Source organism: Rhipicephalus microplus, unplaced genomic scaffold (genome assembly GCF_043290135.1).
Source record: "Rhipicephalus microplus isolate Deutch F79 unplaced genomic scaffold, USDA_Rmic scaffold_24, whole genome shotgun sequence".
In the NCBI taxonomy this organism is placed as follows: domain Eukaryota; kingdom Metazoa; phylum Arthropoda; class Arachnida; order Ixodida; family Ixodidae; genus Rhipicephalus; species Rhipicephalus microplus.
The window spans coordinates 2,566,413-2,587,636 of record NW_027464597.1 but is presented as its reverse complement, the minus strand read 5'-3'; the positions used below and the strand labels follow the sequence as shown (position 1 = coordinate 2,587,636).

The 21,224-nt window shown below is 46.4% G+C and overlaps 1 protein-coding gene across 1 annotated transcript in view; it reads left to right on the top strand.

The window, feature by feature from the left end:
- Positions 1-17,703, top strand: part of LOC119181566 (acidic mammalian chitinase) — a 58,170-nt gene extending 40,467 nt beyond the window's left edge. The window contains exon 8 of the mRNA XM_037432819.2: positions 17,456-17,703. Within this exon, the coding sequence (XP_037288716.1) occupies positions 17,456-17,620 (165 nt within the window). The 3' untranslated portion in view covers positions 17,621-17,703. The remainder of the gene's footprint in view (positions 1-17,455) is intronic.
- Positions 17,704-21,224: the final 3,521 nt, after the last annotated feature.

The window sequence follows — 21,224 nt, the reverse complement described above, 5'->3', positions numbered from 1 at the left end:
TATACGCAGTGAGAAGCCTGATATCAAGCTTCGAGTTGACGAAGACCAAAATGTGCTACAATAAGCACCTCATCTGAACACATCGTCACGGCACTTGGACAAATCACCAAAATTACAGTCCACGCAGCAACCTACGACATCACCTCTTATAGTATTGCGCCTGATAATTCGTGCAAAGGGGTGGTCAACGGAATAGGCCATGAAATCACACCAGATGAATTCCTGACAGAAGTCGAAGTACCGGGCTACGAGGTCCTTACGTGCACACGCCTCGGCAACTCCGGAGCAATGGTCCTCACATTTTGTGGCAAGCGAGTCCCTTTCTTCGTCAACACGTATGGACAGACTCTTCGCTGCTACCTCAACAAACGGACTATTCCTCACTGTAGAAAGGGCAACGAAATAGGACACCGCGAGGATGTGTGCTCACAGCTTCCTGACACACCGAAATGTCGAGTGTGCGGGGATTCACTATCACCCAACAACCACGAGTGCCACCCTTCTTGCATGCTTTGTGGTGGCGACCACCCGACGGCTGCCAAACCATGCCCAAAGCGGTTTTTGCCACCAGTCAACCGACGCAAACCACCCCGGTCAGCTACTCCCACCAAGAAGGCCCAGTCACCATCTTCCAGCCCCGGACGGCAGAGCAGTGCGTCCAGGAGTGCAGCCAGGTGAAGGAGCCATTCCAGGGATAAGTCGGGGCCCAAGCGAGGAAACTCGTCATCGCGGAGCGGTTTCGCTGGCCAACCGGGATCTCAAGGCTGGCACACGGACGGGACTACGCATCATCATGGCCAGCAAAGCGGTTCCCACAAGAAAGCACAAACGGTAAGCTGGGCAGGGCAGTTCCCTTCTCTCCCTCCCTCTCCACACCAGTCGCACTCCCTCACACAAACATCAACGCAGCAAAGAACACCACAACCTACTCCACCAAGACTACCACAACCCATGACAGTGGACACGCAGCTTCACCCTGACATGTCGTCAACTACGGCACGATCCGACTATTGCACACGAGAGGCGTTAAACGAAATGGCTACTTCTTTAGGAACGAATTCGCAGCTATGATGCAGGTAGAAATGCAGAAAATGAAGGATAGCATTATGGCTGAACTAACAGCTCCACTTCAACAATTGATCCAGCCGGCCCTGCAACCTGCTGTGCAGCAGATCGTAACGGAAGTTAAACAGCAGATATCGGCTGCACTTGGCCAACTTAATATTTCTCCATCTGCACCAAAACGCACCACGTCTCCGACACGTGAAAAACAGCGACCGCATCCTTACATACGCCCCTCCCGTTTCCTATCACCGTCCCGAAAAACCGTCTCAACAGCCACAGCTGCTGCAGTCCCGCTTCCCACCACCCTCCACCAAGATTTAGCACAGTCCGAAATGCTTCCGTGTACTACCGAGGCCTCGCTATTGCATGATCATGGCGAGAAACCGTAGGTCAACGCGTGACACCCCTCAACTCCTACGTGTGTGGCAGTGGAATTGCAGAGGGTATCGTAAGAAACGCGGAGCTCTAATGCAATTCATGGCGACGCAGCGGATTACTCCCGATGTCATAGCGTTACAAGAAGTACAATGGACCCCTACGCCTCCGGATTACACCACATACACGGACGTAACGAACAATACACCACATCGCACAGCTACATTAGTTTCTAAGCATGTCACTGTCATAGAACACACTCTTCAAAGCACCTCCATCTCACACGTACTTCTCGAATTAGTCCCGTGCTCTCGTTCCAGTAGCAGCCTGTACGTGCTTAACGTTTACATTGCACCTAACGCCAGGAACGATGACTTCGGTCATCAATTCGCACAACTATGCAAGTTGGGTAAACAAATAGTTATTGTAGGAGATTTCTATGCCCCCCATCCGGCTTGGGGCTACGCAACAGAAACGCCTAAAGGCCGACGACTCGCACAGGTTCTCGCGATTCATCGCATGACCCTGCTGACTGAACCTGATCAACCCACTCGCCTAGGTAATAGTGTCAGCAGGGACACATGCCCCGACCTCACGATAGTCAAGGGCGTTAGTCATCATTCCTGGTGCAACCTCATGGTGAATCTAGGCAGTTATCACCATATACTAACTACAGAGCTCCAAGTAGCAGCCACGCGTGCCCCAGAGCGCATCATAAAACTAACGAATTGGGATGCATTTAGGCGTAATCGTAGAACTACCCATCAGGACTCTCCTTCCCTAGAGGCTTCGATATTACAACTTCAATCCGATTTTCAAAAAGCTACCAAACTCATCGCTGTGACGACAGAAACTCCGGATGTGGACCGGCATCTGCTACATCTCTGGGATGCCCACAGAGGTTTGACACGGTGGTGGTGGCGACAGAAACATAACCGAAAACTTTGTCTCCGAATCGCCCAACTAGCTACTGAGGCATATGACTATGCGAACATCCTCACTAGCAACAATTGGCATAACTTCTGTAATCGACTCAACGGCTCACTAAGTACACCTTGAACGTGGCGTGTACTCCGTGCTCTTTTAAATCCCGCGCAGACAAAATCACACACTGCTAACGCAATCTGCACTATTCTCCACAAATCAGGGCTCGACGATACCCCTCTGCTCCACACCTTAAAGCAACACTATGTATCCACCGGCCCCCGTCCCGCCTACCGTGATTATCCACACGTACACGATACGCCTCTAGATGAGGACATTACGGAAGCAGAGGTTAGGGCAGCTTTGCAAAGCATTAGGCGCAACACAGCACCCGGTACAGACGGCATTACGTACACACTTCTGCGTAATTTAGGTGACCAGTCCATCGAATATTTAACCGCTTTTTACAACGAACATTGGAAAAACGGCACGCTACCACAGGAGTGGTGACACGCAGAAATCATACTTATTCCATTGCCTGGCAAGCCGCTATCCCTCCAGAATCTTCGCCCTATGTCCTTAACTTTATGTGTAGCTAAACTCTTTGAACGCGTTGTCCTCTCTCGACTACAACCATTCCTTGAAGACAATCACTTTTTTCCTGATACACTATTCGGCTACCGTCCTGGTATCTCTACACAGGACGTATTAATACAGCTTAAGGAGGACGTGTTGGATAGCCCCACTTCAAACCAGGTCTGAGCGATTCTGGCCCTGGATCTGAAGGGTGCTTTTGACAACGTCTCCCACAACCTTATTGTTGACAATCTCGCTTCATCTCAGTGTGGCTCACGTATCTACAATTACGTCAGGCCCTTTCTTTCTGACCGCACGGCCGCTATTGGGATTGGAGACCTCCGTTCAGGCGTCATTCGTCTCACAGGCAGAGGAACATCACAGGGCTCAGTTCTCTCGCCCACTTTGTTCAACGTGGCAATGGCTAAACTTCCTTCCCTATTACAACAGGTTCCCAACATCCACCATGCCATCTATGCAGAGGACATTACAATTTGGGCAACCAAAGGATCAGACGGAACCATTCAGGACGCCCTACAGGAAGCTGTGTCTGTGGTACAAGACTATGCTGGTGCCGGCAGCCTTACGTGCTCAGTGGATAAGTCGGTGTTATTATTGGTATACAAGCGGCGCCGCAAAAACGCTGATTCTCCTGACATTTCGCTGTTTCTTGATGGCCACCCTATCCCTCTGGTACCACGAATTCGCATCTACCTTCAGTCCGATGGCAAGGCCTCGCACACTACACACCTTCTTGCTCAGCAGATAACTCAAATTACACGCACGATCCAACGCATCACCAATGGCAGGAGAGGCCTATGTGAAAAGGATGTCCTCCGCTTGGTACAAGCACTCATAGTTAGTCGGCTCACCTATCATCTTCTCTTTCACAATCTCACGCTAGCTCAAATCAAAAAGATGGACATCATTCTACGGACATCTGTGAAAGCGGCTATCGGCTTGCCTCCACACGCATCTACACAACGCCTCCTTCAATTAGGAGTCCACAACACCGTAACCGAACTCATCGAGGCCCAGCACAACAGTCAGCTCCAACGGCTCAGGCAGACCCGTCAGGGCTGCGCCATCCTGTCTCGTCTTGGCTACTCAATTCCCCAAAAACCCGCACAAGTACCGTGACATAAACTTGCTTCTACTGTCCGCGCACTGATCAAAGTGCCTCCGATTCCACGCAATATGAATCCCTCCCGCCCGCCAGTCGTCGACGTGCCCGAGTTCAGGCTATGACACGCGTCTTTGGTGATGGTACCTCAGACTTACAAGTACTTTACACTGATGCAGCACGCTACCCAGAGAAGTCAGCCATGTGTTTAGCGGTGATAGATGACACAGACGCCCTTGTGGCGTCTGCCACACTTCGCACTACAGACCGTGGTCTGGCAGAGGAGGGAGCTCTCGCTCTGGCAATTGTTCACGCTACGACACTGTCACATGACTCCCCTGTCACTATTGTAACAGATTCACAAGCTGCTTGCCATGATTTCGCTCAAGGACTTGTGGCTGCACATGCACACAATATCCTCTCTTCTGTCTCACCGTCCGCATTACGCCCTGTGGGTATCGTCTGGACTCCTGGACACGCCTCTCTCCATGGTAATGAACGCGTTCATGTGGTTGCCCGAGAGCTGACCGGCCGGGCTCCATCAGAAGAGCTGTCCAACCAGACGACTCATCGACAGAACCCCTAAATTACAACGCTACGCTGGAGTACTACCGACAGAGTCGTTATACGTATCCTCCCCCTCATCCTTCACTTAACAGAGCAGATGCTGTCGCTTGGCGGCAACTACAGACCAATTCATTTCCTTGCCTTTATATGCTAAATCACTTTCATCCAACTCTCTACCCCTCCTACTGCCCCTTCTGTGAATCCTTACCGACGGTGTACCACTCCACGTGGAAATGCTCTGCCCCACAAGGCGTTCCTCCCATTCCCAATCCCACCCCTTCCTCTTGGGAGTCTGCACTGCTCAGCTTACGCCGGCAGGAACAGCAGCAGCTGGTCCAGCGGGCTCGCAGGGTCGCGCAAGGCAATGGAGCCCTGGACTGAGGGCCCCACCCAAAGAAGGCTCAGTGTGCATTTCTTATTATTAAATGTTTATTCTCTCTCTCTCTCCCTCTTCCTCGTAGCCCGAGCGCACGAGCGCGTGGCGCATGCCAGCCGGGTCTGGCCTGGTGCTCGTACCACGATGATTGCGGCGGGCTACTTGAACGTGGCCAACTTGTCGCGGCATTATCACCCTCCTCAGACACATCGTCCCGATGATTGAGACAGTGAAAAGATACATGCGCACTCTCACTCGTTTTGCGACGATCTGTCATGATAGGGTTTTATGCGGAGTACCTGTACCACTTCCGTGGTGTTGCGGTGTCTTGAGCTCTCGTGTCCAGCAGATCTGGCTTCATAAGTGACGTCGCTGATACGGTGGAGTAAGTCATAAGGGCCGAAGTCCTCTGCGGAGCCCTCTGTAAACTATGCGAGGGACTTGAACATTGGGACCTTGCAGGTGTTGTATAAGCGCCAGCAAATCTGGGTCATGTCGTTGTTGTTAAGCGATTTCAGATGCATTGAAAACGCCTAGAAACGGGAGGTCTTCCTCGTCCGATACACTTGGATAGATGGGGAAGAATGACAAGCAGTCGGCATCACTGTGTTTTTTTCCAGATTTGTATACGACAGTAATGTCATACTCCTGCAGCCTAAGGCTCCATCTTGCTAGTCTACCTGACGGTCCTTGAGATTTGCCAGCCAGCATAGAGCATGGTGGTCACTGACAGCTCTGAATGGTCTACCGTAAAGGTAGGGTTAAACTTGTTTATTGCCCAGATGACTGCGAGGCACTCTTTTTCAGTTGCAGAGTAGTTTGCCTCGATTTTTGAGAGTTTGCGGCTGGCATACTTTCTCTTGGCCATTTTTCAACTGGACCAGGATGGCGCCGAGGCCGACATTGCTGGCATTGGTATGGAATTCAGTGTCAGCTGTCTCACCAACATGTGCAAGTATTGGTGAACTCTGTAGCCCTTTTCTTAATTCTTCAAAAGCTTCCTGTTGTTCGTGTTCCCATGTAAAGGGCACGTCGTCTTTTGTTATTTCTGTAGGAGGTTCCGCAATCATTGATAAGTTTCCCACAAATCACCTATAGTAGGCACATAAACCTAAAAATTGACGCACTGACTTTTTGTCTCTGGGTGTAGGGAACCTCTTACTAGCGGCTGTCTTTTCGGAATCCGGACGAACGCCGTCAGAACTGATGACATGTCCAAGGAATCGCAGCTCTTCGAAGCCGAAGTGACGTTTTTTGGGTTTGATTGTCAAGTTTGCTGACCGGATAGTTTACAATACTGTGCGTAGTCGGTCTAGATGTTTCAAGTTTCAAGTTTTATTCTTTCCAAAAACAAGGTACAAAATCTAAGATATACAGACGAGGATCCCAGGCCAGAGACTTTAGTGGGACCCTCGGTTTGTCGATACAAATCGACGGTAAAATTTATACAGAGCAACAGAAAATCCTTATATTACACGGACATCAAAATACACTTTTATATCACAAATCAAGCCAAAACACGCAACATGGTATAAAAAAACGAAGAACAAACGAGTCAGACAGGTAAACGATCACAAGTAAGATTATTCGAGAAAATAATTTTTGTCGGACTTTTTGAACAAAAGAGTTGAAGTGCAACGCTTATTGCTAGAAGGTAACGCATTCCAAAAGGATATCGCACTGAAAGCGGAAGTTTTTTGCCCATAATTAGTATGAGTGGGGGGTAACAGGAAATTTTTATCAGCCGCAAACCTGGTCACATTATTATTCTGCAAAAGATCAGATGTAATAAATGGGAATGCGAGTTGAGTATACAGCAGTTTGTGGAATAAGGTCAGAAGATTTAACCGGAACAAAAAATTTATTGGCACGATATTGTAAGAGCGTAGTAATGTGTAGGCATTTGATTGCGAAGAACTAGAAGTGACAATGCGGATTGACTGATTTTGAATGTGCTTTATTGGTGATAAATGACAAGCATAAGTGTTGCCCGATGAGACTACACCGTAAGTATTATGACTATGAATGAACGCAAAATACAGCGCCAGTAGAGCTTCTCGGGAAAAGAAAGGGCGAGCTTTGATTAATGCGCGGATACGAAACGCCGTCTTCTGCTTAAGATGGTTAAAATGACTGCGAAAGGTAAGGCATGGGTCAAAATGTATGCCAAGAAAGACGACATAAGAACAAGCAGAAATGGAATAAATACGAAGTTGTATTAGGGGAAAAGCAGATAATGACCTCTGAGCACTTTTAAGCACCATAAATTTAGTTTTTGTGTTCAAACGGTGAAGAGAACACCAGCAAGCCATCCAAACACACTAGGCATGACTGTTATTTCAATCCCGTGAGGACAGTGTCCATCATTCGCTGGAACGTCGCTGGCGCAGAACAGAGTCCAAATGGAAGTGCTTTGAATTCGTAGAAGTCATCTGGTGTCACGATTGCCGTTTTTTCATAGTCCCGCTCGTCGACCTCTTTTTGCCAATATCCGCTTTTCAGATTCAAGGATGACGAAAACTTCGCGGATCGCAGTTGATCTAGTGTATCGTCGATACGTAGCAAGGGGTAGAGATCTCGTTTAGTTACACTGTTCAGTTTTTGGTAGTCGACACAGAATCTAAGTGTGTTATCTTTCCTCTTAACGAGCACTACGGAGGACGCCCATGGACTATTCTAAGGCTGGATGACATCATCCGAAAGCATCTCCTCCACTTGCTTATTGATAATTTCCCGTTCTCTTTGTGACACTCGATATGGATGCTGGCATATAGGCCTCGTGGCGTCTTGCATTAGAATTCTGTGTATTGTAATTGACGTGCGTTGGACCTTCGAGGTGGTTGAGAAGCTATCAGAGAATTATTTTACCAAGGCATATATCTGTTTATTTTGACTGTCTGGAAGGCTCTGGTTGACGGTCACGGATGTGTCGATGTTGCAAGTCACTGGTCGAGTGGTTGACGTCGTTTAGCTGCATAGTTCGGTCGCCACACAGTAGTCGTGTAAATAGGCGATAGCCATGCCTTGAGTGATGTGTTGAACTTCATTGGAGCAATTTGTGAGTAGGATATCTGCACGACCATTCGTCAAGTGAACAAGACCCCGAGCTACGCAGACACCTTTGTTCATAAACACCCCTACATTTGTATCCGCTATGCCTTCGTGGTTGTACAAGGCGCCATTCTCTGCGAGCACCATTATACTGCAGCGTTGCGGCACAGTTAGGTCATTATGAACAACACGTAGAGCAGGCGGGCGTCGTTCCTCAGATTCCTCCACAGGCATAGCTCGTTCAGTCGAAAACGACACGCTGGGCCTACGCAAGTTAATTACGGCGTCATTATCTCGGAAAAATCTGTTCTTATAATGAGTTCTCTTGAACATTCTGGTAGCACAATGAAATCGGCAACGTAAATGAAGCCCCGTATTTCAAGTTTGCAATGCATCTGCCAAGGGGCGTAATAATGTCCCCGCCTGCCGTGCGTATCTGCGATCCACTCCACTGTGTCACAACTTTGTATAGCTTCATCGCCATCTTGTAACTTATCACTGAATAGTCAGCACCAGTGTCGGCTAAGGCATTCAGCTCCCACCCTTTTATTCTCAACCGAAAATTTTAAGTAATGCTTTTGTTGCTGCACCTATTTACCGGAAAGACACCGTCATCACCCTCAAACCATATTGGAGGATCTTCGTAACTGACGTTATCAGCGGCCTCACTTCCACTAGTCACTTGTTTCAGTTTTCTGGGAGTGGACTTGGAAAACGATGACCAGGCTGCATTGAAGGTGGACGTGGGCTGGGTGACCGGTGGCGCATAGGCGATGGTGACCGTGGCCGATGTTGGCGTAGAGGTGGTAATTTCTGGCGCGTGGACAAGTACTCCTCAATCTCCGCTGGTCGTTCGCTGTTTCGGTGGCACGGTGCACACGACGGAAAGCCTGTTAATCCAGACTGTCGGTAAGGGCAGAATCTGTAGAGATGACCCGCTTGGCCACAATGAAAACACAGAGGTCTGCGCTCGTGATCACGCCAGACGTCACTTTTTCGGGGCCTATGCTCCACATAGCAGTGTATGCTACGTGCTCCTAGGGGCAGATAGGTAGCCATTGGTTCCCGTGTACAAGGCGCGCTGCGTGCTGCAGGTGGGAGAAGAGTCGCCGTCATCGCAACTGCTGCATTGCTGTGTACCGTGGGTTGTCTGAGGACTTCACAGTATGTTCGGATAGGTCGAACCGGCTGCAGCTCATGCTCTGACTGTCGTATGACCTGCCTCAGTTCGTCTCGAAATAAGTCGGTAACAGATAGTGCAGCTGTAGTCTGGGACATTTTCAGTGTGCTCAGTTCTCTAGTAACTGATCTAATGAGCTCTCACAGGGCTTCAACATTGTTTCGCACGCCTCCAGAGAATACCTGTGCAGATGCGCAGTTTAGATTCTCATTGTACCACCAATCCCGCTGTTCCAGAGTCTGTCTCAGCATCGCTACATTTCTGGTGGAGGTGCGGGGTATGAATCGAAGCCCCGCGAGCTCAAAGCGTAGCCCCGACGACCAGCGAGTCAACCCCGTGGAAGTGTCTTTGTACATCAGAGCGCAAGCCGCCGTCTTTGAAGTGACTCACCTGAGTTTAGTTTTCTTCGCTTCACACCAAAGGAAATTCGAATGATGGACGCCACCTCTATGACTAGCCAGGTAACACCGGCACAAATGTTCATGAGCCAAACGTACCAGCCGCCTGTATTCCACGGTGACTCGTACGAAGACCTGGAAGATTGTTTGGGCATGTTCGAGAGAGTGGAGAGCTTGAATGAGTGGGACGCAAGAGAAAAGCTCCGTCACGTATACTTCGCCCTGGAAGACTTCGCAAAGACACGGTTTGAGAACCATGAAAACTTTTCTCTACCTGGGAGGTATTCCGATGACAAGTGGTGGCTACGTTCGCCAACACAGACCGCAAAGAAAAGGCGGAGGCTGCTCTTCAATTGAGGAACCAACTCACAAACGAGAGTGCTGCTATGTACATCATCGAGGACATGGTCCGTCTGTTCAAGCGTGTGGATTCCAACATGGCGGCCGAGGATAAGAAGGTGCGCCATCTAATGCGAAGGGAGAGCTTGGGTGCTTCAAGTGTTGAGTGTATATATATATATATATATATATATATATATATATATATATATATATATATATATATATATATATATATATATATATATATATATATATATATATATTTATTTATTTATTTATTTATTTATTTATATATATATACGAAGAGAAGAAACCCAACGCAGCGGTTGTCTTAGTTTTATTACCAACGATTTCAACCGTCGGATATTTATATATATATATATATATATATATATATATATATATATATATATATATATATATATATATATATATTGCCACAAGGCATTACAGCAAGCAGGGTACAGTAAATATAGTCAAACACATAAAAACATTCATCACGCATGAAAAAAATTATCACTTGAGTCAATACAGGCTATTTACGGTGGCAGAGTGTTCCATTCCCTTATAGTGCGGACATAGAAAAAGTAGCGAAAAACTTCACCCCCAAAAGGAATCTCGCGTATTTTTAAGTGATGATCACGTCTTTGAGAAACATAGTTGGTTGGTTGAAAATACAATTGCCAGATGAACCCTGTTCTCCAATGATAAATGCTATGAAATAATTTTAATCTGAGGTTTCGACGATGGTTTTGAAGAAGATCCCAATTTAATGCTTTCTGCTCTCTGTCACACTAAGCATCCTGTCGTAATTTCCTAGGACAAATCGAATTGCTCTATTTTGCACTTTTTTCAAGTTTATCTGTGAGTTCCTAATATATGGGTTCCAGCAGACGCACGCATACTCCAGTATATTGCGGACGTGTGTAAAATGGAGCTGTCCTGTAAGTGTTTGTGGTAAACTACTGAAGTTACGTATCAGAAAACTTATTCCACCTCAAACCAGCAGTAAAAAATACGCCTAGCTATTTATATTACATGACACGTTGAAGATTAGCATTATTGATCATGTAATCATTTATGCAGTGCGAGAGTTTCCTGGTAAAGGTGACGTAGATGCTTTCTTTCACATTCAATAACATTTTCCATTTATCACATCATGTGGCAATTAAATCTAAATCGTTTTGCAGTGCTTGTTTGTTAAGGTCGCTATTGATGACCCCATATACTATACAGTCATCTGCAAACATTTTAAAATGAGGATGTGACACCAAAAGTGATGACACTTATGAACAACAAAAAGAAAAGCGTACCTGAGACTGATCCATGTGGTGCACTAGAGGACCCAGCAATAAATGTAGAGGAACAACCGTTCAGAGCCGCAGACATTTGCCTTGAGAGAAGATACTCATCTATCCAAGCAATAACCCTATCATCCAATTTGTAATATTGAAGTTTAGCGATCAAGAGACTATGCGTAACGACGTCAAAAGCTTTTATGAAATCCAGAAATATACAGTCAACACTTTGCTGACTGTTGACAGCCGAGGCAAGGTCATGAGTAAATTCTATCAATTGCGTCGTACAAGAAAATCCCTGCCGGAACCCATGCTAACTAGGATGAAGAAGGTTATGGGCAACGAGGTCAGACAGGATGATGTTATAAATCACATGTTCTATAACTTTACATACAATACTAGTTAACGATACGGGCCCATAACTCTCAACTCTGTCTCTCTGTCCACTTTTATGAATGGGTACCACGGGGGCCAACTTCCAGTCCCAAGGATCAATGCCATGCTGTAAGGAATTTTGAAATAAACGACAAAAATATAAACGCAGAGTGCCAGAACAGTTAATAAGAAGCAATGCCGGGATATCATCCAGTCCACTCGCTTTCGTGTGTTTCAAGCCTTGCAATAATCTCTCGACTCCCATCGCACTAAACGCAACCTCAAACATTTTGTCGACTTGGACAGTAAAATCAACAATTGCAACTGCCAAGCATCTGAAAAACCAGACCGAAATACCGATGAAAAGTAATTGACAAAAATTTCGACCTTACTCGAATCATCAAAATAATTTTGTCGGACCAGTGCAATTTTGGAAGAGAAGTATCCTCTATACAGTTTCTTTTAACGTACTTCCAAATTCCCTCGGATCGTCTACCAGCCTCTGGCCTAAGTTAGCGAAGTATGTATGTTTGGCTGATCCAGCGAGCTTTCTAAAACTACGTTTTAACTCTGCTAAATGTATGTAGTGACTATCCAATTTTTGAGTCTTGCTAAGCCAATAGATTCTTCTGATTTTTCTTTATAAAGAACGGAGTGGCCTGTTAAACCACGGTTTTTATCTTTTGAACTTTTGGAAGAGTACATTCGAACAGGAACAAATTTATCACGCAGTTCAAAAGGCTTCTTTTTAAGTACTCCCCATAACTCTTTCCGGTTTAATTCAGCTGCCAATGTAACAAAAGTAGGAAATTAAGATTCAAGAGCTAGATTTAGTGCAACGTAGTTAGCCCTGTTATATGTATACACTGTTCTAGGGGCGTTTTTTTTTTGATACACACACATTTCAAAATGTAGCGTCCGCTACAATAACCTTATGATCACTTATGCCGGGCAAAGCACATATGTCTAAAATAATGTTCGGTGCATCACAAAGTAACAAATGAAGCACGTTACCAGTGCCATCATTAGGCGAAGCATCTCTAGCCAACTGATGCAGACTGTATTCGTGCATAAATTCAAAGAAGGCTTTGTATAAACCACCTGTTGTGCCACCTGCCAGACAATTATTTGACCCCCAATCGAAACCGGGAAGGTTAAAATGACGTCCCAGTATATTGTAATGACACCGAACAGTCTCAACAAGCAGTCAATTGAGCAAACTGCGGACAAGAGGCACCAGGTGGTCGATAATAAGAACCAATGAAAAAGCATTGACCGTTATGAACCCGCAACTTGCAAAATACAGATTCACATTCCAAAGCACAATCGACTCAAACACAAGGCAAGTCTGATCGTACAAAAATAAATGCACCACCACCCCTGGATTCACGATTCCACCTAAAACAGTGATAACCAACGGGGAACAATTCTCTGTCAAGGATAGTGGCATCGAGCCATGATTCAAGGCCTAATACTACTGCAGGCTGAACAGAACTTAGCAGAGGTTGAAAGTCATCAACCTTATATTTAAGACTTCTGAAATTGCCAATGAGTAGCCTTAGTTGATGCGTCACAGAAGATTGCTACAGTGGTCACATTTGAATTACGTCACCTGTAGTGCTGTCAATCCGATATCGCTTATCATCCAGATATAGGGTATCAAAACGGATTTCTCGCCTTCCTTCCTTTTATTTTTTCCGAATGCCCAAAGCGTCTTTCACGAACTGTGCGTGAATAATCTTCAGATATGCCGTATGCAGTCTCGCTTAAGTTATACGCTTTCATCAAGACCTGCTGACGCGTTTTAAAGGAAGCAAACCTGACTACTTCTGGTCGTGTTTTATTGGCATTGTATGGCGCTATTCTATGGGCACGCACTATGTTCACAGAAGTGAGCCCAAGTTTCGTGCGGCACAAAAGATGATTGATTGATTGATTGATTGATATGTGGTGTTTAACGTCCCAAAACCACCATACGATTATGAGAGACGCCGTAGCAGAGGGCTCCGGAAATTTCGACCACCTGGGGTTCTTTAACGTGCACACAAATCTGAGCACACGGGCCTACAACATTTCCTCCTCCATCGGAAATGCAGCCACCGCAGCCGGGATTTGAACCCGCAACCTGCGGGTCAGCAGCCGAGTAACTTAGCCACCACGGCGGGGCGGCACAGATTATGGATTAGCTCCTCAGCCTGAGCACAAGTCTCGCCGGCCAGTGAGTCCTCTATCCCGTAGAAGAGCAAATTCTCACGCCTTGGCTAATTTTCAAGGTTTTATTCCTTCCGGAGAACAAAGAACATCACATCTTGCTCCTTTTTCTGTTTTTCTTTATGTTACCTACTGATATTCGTAATTTGTCTAGGTTCGGGACATTTTTCTTCTAACGAAGCCAAGTGTGTTTTCAAGTCAGTTATATCAGCATTCGTTTGTTTTTGGTTTTCCTCAATTGCTGACAATTCGCAAATAATTGCAGCCTGTCCTTCAAGTAAGCGCTCCATCTGTGTATTTGAAGGCCTTGGGTATTGCTAGACGTCGCCCCTGCACGATAACAAGATTAACAAATAAAAGGCTGTGCTCCGGAACATCAATAACTGCCGTCTGCGGATCACTCTGCGCGACATCTCACGATGCGAGCGCTTCAATGGCAAAGAACACTGGGGTGGAACCACCGCAACAAAATGACACAAACCACAAATGTGATGTGAGCAACCAACCTGCGTGAGCAGCAAGAACGAGATTATGGGCACTGCCATGTCGCCGGTTCCATGCCTTGTCGAAGATGTGCCGCTGCAGTCTATTAGTAGCCATATGTCACCAGCCACACCGGCACCGCCCAGTGTCCATGGTTACCGAATAAGTTTATCCAATGGGCTAAACGTACTTGGGAAGAGAATAGAGACAACTTAGCGGCTGTCTTATTTTTATTTCGAGCAGTTTCGACCGGTGAACCAGTCTTCACAAACCTTGAAGAAGACTGGTTCACCGGTCGAAACCATTGGAAATAAAATTAAGACAACCGCTATGTTGTGTCTCTTTTCTCTCTCTCTCTCTCTCTCTCTATATATATATATATATATATATATATATATATATATATAGGGGAAAGAAGTGTATACCTTATACCTAAGGGCTCGTTTTTCCGTGTTTTAACACAATATTAATGAGATCTAACAGACAGTAATGCCAAGAAATGTACAGGGGAAGTTACTAGAACCAATTGAATGTAAATAAGAAGAAAGAAAAGTGGATGAAGAAATAACCAGCCGTGAGCAGGAATCGAACCTACGACCTTCGAATAACGCGTTCGATGCTCTAACCACTGAGCTACCACAGCGGCCTTCCCTCCATCCACTTTTTTGGGCTTATATGTGAATTTAGAAGTATATGTGAATTTAGAATATATATGGTTCCAGGGTGTGGTTGTGTGCGGGCAGTGTAAGAATGCAACGAGGGACTTTTGTAGCATCACAATCACTTGTCATGGGAAGCATGCATATGCAACTTTCGATCACGTATGTAATAAACCTTTACTCAGCGAAAGTTCATAGAGGTCAAAAGAAGGTGAGAGGGGGAGCCCTTCTTCTATTATCTATTTAAATTAGGTGCCAAAACTGCCCATTGGATTTACTGCGTCAGACTTGTCCACTCCCCGTAGGGGTAGGATTAGGCCCAATCGAGTTGTTTGGTAATCGCTTAAGCAGAAGCACTGAATAAAGGGCAAGAAGGTGACAGGACGAGCGTTAGCTACAGTCCCGTCGTCTATTTGCGCTATGTTCAGTGTGGTGCCTTGTACTTTGATTAAACCTGTCCAGTAATGGTTTTTCGTGCGGGGTGTTCGCCTCGTGGGCCACTGACAATAACGACGGCCGAGCTCCCTTCTACCTTCATGGAATGTTTACCTTCCACCTTAATCCCAGAACAGAAAGAAAAAATAACAGCATATCCATGGATTGAATAATGAGTTGGGCGAAGCTTCAAGGGTTATGTAGGTAAACCGTGAAGCATCCGCTGGCCACGTCCGTCCGTCTTTACGTCTGTCTGTTCGTATGTACATTCGTTTGTCCGTCTGTCTATACGTCTCTGTGCTGGTTGGTCTGTCTGTCTGTCCGCATGTCCATCTGTCTGTATGTCCGTCCATCCGGTCGTATGTTTGTCCGTCTTTCTTTCTGTCTGTCTGTGTGTCCATACGTCTGCCCGCTTGTCCGTCTGCCCGCATGTCTCTCCCTATCCGTCCGTCTATCTGGTGAACACTCCAAGGCTGTCGTCTGGCATCTTTCCTCATATATTGATCATATAACAAGTACCGCCGTCCAGCGGACAATCCAAGGGCTAAAACGAGAGGTGGCTACTACACACAGAAGACGAACAACCCACGCCTTAAGTAGCTTTGTTCCTAAAATATGACCACGGTGACAAGCCCGTCATCGCCTCACTTTGTGTTTGACATATATTATGAAGCATGTTCTCTTGCGGAGTCAACGGGCCGAGAGGTGAGGGAGGAATAGTGCTGAGGTAAAAGTTCATTCCACTGCCCTTTGAAAGAATCTGTGAACGCTTATGATAATGATGTTAACTACTTACGGGCAACTGATATGTTGCCATTTGTCGCAGATGCGAATTGAAGTTCTTTAGGGAGTGCACCGTAATACTCTGAATTACGTTGCGTGCATCCGTCATAGCTTCTGTGGCCAATAGGCCCTTCCCACTCCCCAACCATATTCGTATAAAATTTAAAAAGCAACGACAGCATTATCGCACCGGTGATCAGGTGGATTGTTTATAGCGTGATAGTTCTAGTCAAAGTGGCATCAAAAGCCAACGTTGCAACTTCAAATACACAGGAACAATTTAACGACGATGACGCTACTACAGAAAAGTCTGTACGACAAGGCTTGCCATATGTTCTGTGTTATATATTGTGAGCCTCGCTATAGCCTTGACCACCTTGGCGAAGCTATCATTTTAAGAAAGGGAATGAATAGAGCACACTCCTCTTCACCCCAGGTGAACTCAAGTACAGCACCCACTAGTCTTCAGTGGAACGCGAATCATATGAACCCAGTTCAGTCTTTGTTGTATCACGTCTTCCTTCTTTTTTGTGCTTGCGAAGCATGTCTAGATTTCAGTATCGACCAACTAGTCTGCAAAGAGGTAGGCTGTAACGAAGGAGTTCACGCACTTTGAATCGCAGAAGAGCTGTTTTACAATGAAAAAAGCTTAGCCGCACACATCTCGCACGGGAGGTCAACTAAACTAACCCATAATAAGAATTGTTAAGGTGTAACATCCCAAAGCCAAGATATGACCATGAGGGACGCCGTTGTCGAGGGCTGTGGAATACTGGGCCACCCGAGGTTTATTAGCTTGCACCTAAAATCAGGTACATGAGCCTCAAGCATTTTCACCTCCATCGAAAATGCCACATTCTTGGCCAATATTCAATGCCATGACCTGCGGGTCAGTAATCGAGCACCATACTCACTAGACCACCGTGGTAGATGATACACTGCAAATATGTAAACTTTTTAATCTGTGATTCCGGATTGTTTCTTGCAGTAGACTTGTTTGCTTGTTTGCCAGATTGTTGTCAATAAAAAGCGTGATACATGGTGATAAGTGACGTGTATAACGAAGAACTAGCGTGGCCCTACTTGCCTCAGTATACAGGCGTTTCACGCGCTTAAATCACAAGTGGGTACTCTTAGTACGAGTTTGTCGCCAATCTGCAAAACATCTCCGCATAGTGAATGCAGTTGTTTATTGTTCGAGACGTACTGCTGATAGATCCATGCTTCATTGCAGGTGCAGCTAGCCATGCGCAAATACCCGGACTTCTGCGTCATGCTGATACAGGTAGACAAGGACGACGTCCGCGGCATCTGTTCCGAGAGGCACTTCCCTCTTGTGCAGAGCGTCAAGCACGCCATGCGCCACTACCACCGGCAGGCACCGGCTCCCGAATCGTAGAGGAAACGCTGGGGTCCAGTACTATCGCGCTTTCGCTTCGGTAATAAATACATGCGGTGAAAATTCGGTGGAGCTACCTTGGAGCCAAGACCAATTTCGTTTATTCATATTGCGTTACTCATTGAGAAAGGCAGAAGGTACATGCTTTACGTCTTTTTTGTAGTGCTCCTCTACTTCTGAACCAAGAGCTGCGGTAAAAGCACACATGGCCCCCCCCGTGTATTCGTCCAAGAAAGGGTTCTTGAACTCGCCGGTGGTTCTGAGCCACAATCACAAAACTTGATGTGACGCAGAATGTGAAATAACGTTGCCATTTGAACGAAGTTCTTTCCCCCCCGCTCTTCCCTACAATATACGAGTTATTTCCGATGGACTTCATGTCAGGATTCATGAAGCATATATCAATGTCGGTGTGCTCGATAGCTGCCACCTGGACGCTGACTACGAAATATTGACGCGGGGCTGTGACGTCGACGAAGGAAGCAGACTAGTTCGAATATCAAAATTTTTTCGGCTGCACTTGTGCCCAATCAACGAAAAGTAAGATCACAGAGATACACACTGGCACTGACACAATGCCACCTAGAAGAATACTACTGTTAGTATTAGGTCTAGATTGAAGTCCCCGAGGGCACTTCTACTGCACTGTGGGTTCCTGTATCGGTATATGTGATGGTGGTACTTAATAGTCTTGCTTGAAGCAGAGCTCTCACACCTGAAAACCACTAAAAAAAGCAGTGTACATGAAGCGTCTACACGCATATAAATTTCAAAAAAAATATTAGGCTAAAGTACTGACGAGACAGGTGCGAATTTTAATACCACTATAAAGTGGTAGGAACCCCCGAGAGAAAATACTAGACACAAACCGATATACCAAGCAATCCAATAGTATTCCTTCGATTTTTCTTAACCAAGTAAACACAAGTAACATGTCCCTGCCGTGGTGATATAGTGTCCAAGGTACTCGGTTGCTGACCCGCAGGTCGCGGGATGAAATTCAGCCTGCAGCGGGTGCATTTTCTATTGTTTTGGGGCGTTAGACCCCACACATCAATCAAATATATCAGGTAATAAAAGTCCATGACGCTAATCGCCATAGCAAATGTTTAACGACCTTGAAGATGAAAAGCCTGTTAAGAAAACTTACTTCCACGCGCGTTTATTATTTTTATACCAGGGTTTACGCCAACAACTCAGAGGCGCACATGACACCTTTATTTTAAGGCAAGAACGAAATATGGTGGAGATGGTGCCATTAAAACGATTTGGAATTATGTAGTACGGACACACGTACCTTCGGGTCATGAAGAAAATGGATGGCGACGTCAGCTTGACGATCGACACGCCTCCATTTTGTTCATTGTCCTTAGAAAACGAGAACTCTCGCAACTTCGGTCCCTCTGTCCCGACAATTCTCCACGCAGCATCGCCCAAGCATTCGGATTTGCAGCCGTACAGATTGCGAATACAAAGTGCGCAAAGTGCATCACATACCCACGCTTAAGTTAAGGGACACAGAAAAACACAGTCTTCTCGAGACATCAACAAGTACACCAGCACGCCCTGAAAATGTTCGCCAGGCTTGGCAATTCATGTCTGTCGAGCGACGAGAGCAAGCGTAAGCACGTCTGTGCTGCGAAACAGGCCGGTATCTTGGAGTGACACGTCAAAGCCCACCACAGAAAGAGTGAACAGGCCGGAAATTATCTTGGTGGCATAGACCCAGAGTGGCGAACACGGCGTCGGCCGTTGATCAGCTGAGAAGTGGTGAGGCACGTTTGGATTTATACACGTGCTGTCGAATATTCTATGGTTATCGCTAGCAGCCACCTACGTTCAAGAATAATCTCGCGAAATGGGCGTAATCTTAACGAAATTATCTACTACAGTTCGGAAGCTTCTTGACTCTGCAGGCGTGGGTTGCGCTGATAATTACGTACAGTGGAACGGGACGATAACAAAACACGAACAAGGAACGTGGCATTGCCTTCCTCTGAAAAAGGCATCACCCTGATGCTTTACCAGAACATGAAAGTAATTGATTGATATGTGGGGTTTAACGTCCCAAAACCACTATATGATTATGAGAGACGCCGTAGTGGAGGGCTCCGGTAATTTAGACCACCTGGGGTTCTTTAACGTGCACCCAAATCTGAGCACACGGGCCTACAACATTTCCGCCTCCATCGGAAATGCAGCCGCCGCAGCCGGGATTTGAACCCGCGCCATGCGGGTCAGCAGCCGAGTACCTTAGCCACTAGACCACCGCGGCGGGGCAGAACATGAAAGTACCATCGGCATCAAATGAAACGCCAACAGTGGAGCGCGTGCCACAAACCTCATCAATGGCATAGGACGCGCCGTCCACCAGTCATTGACACAGACAGGCCCGCACATCCAGTGTGGCAGCACTGCACGAACCCCCTATAGTGCAATATTTCTGCTTGTAATCCAGGTATGGTATATGAAAGGAACAAAATTTAAAAAAAAACGTACAAAGGTTAAACTACTGCAGCTGAAGGCGAGTATTGTAGCACGGTTTATCATCACGGAGTCAATCATCACGGAATGCCTGGCAAATTCCATTTAAAGTAGAGCCCCGCCGTTGTGCTCTAGTGGCTAAGGTACTCGGCTGCTCACCCGGAGGTCGCGGGATCGAATCCCGGCTGCGGCGGCTGCATTTCTAATGGAGGCGGAAATATTGTATGCCCGTGTTCGCAGATTTGGGTGCACGTTGAAGAACCCCAGGTGGTCGAAATTTCCGGAGCCCTCCACTACGGCGTCTCTCATAATCACATGGTGGTTTTGGGACGTTAAACGCCACATGTCATTCTATCATATTTAAAGTAGACAAAGGTTAGTTTATAGTGATAGCAACTTTACGCTGTTTCACTTCGTGGGGGTAAAGCGAAACAATTTGCGCACTCTCTTGCGAAGAAACACTCAGAATTTCCAGCTAAAATGAAGCCTTTTCGGTTCATTTTCTGAAAGAATGAGTAGGTGAAGCAGCGCTGGCGAACGAGATACGACAATCGTTTGAAAATCAACCGCAAACCGATTATGTTTCTCTTCTTATTTAACGTGCCAGGACACTGATTGCACTGCGACGCTGCAGTAAAAGCAAGGAATTGCGAGTGATATGACCAAAAGTGCTCAGCACGTCCACAATTTCCACCATTGTCACCCTACCAAAACTCGAGAAGAAACGGAGATAACGCCTTCTAGGTGGATAGCGCAGTGCTGCCGAACCGGATGTGCACGCCTGTCAATGGTAATGGCTGGATGGCCAACACTATACTGTTTCTAATGCTTGAAACACGCGCTCCGCTGTTCGGGTTTCAATGGACGCCGATAGTACATTACTAAGCAAGAAAATACGTGCAATAAATTAAGATTCAGCTATAACAACAAAAATCACAGCATATCCACGGAGTGAATGATAATTGGTGGGGCGAAGCGTTCGCCAGTCCGTCCGTGCTTTCATCCACCCATTTGTTGTTGCTTCCGTCCGTCCACACGTCCATCCGGGCATCCGTCCGTGCATCCGTCCATGCGTCCGTCCATCCTTGTGAACATGGGCGCATCCGTCCTTCCGTGCGTC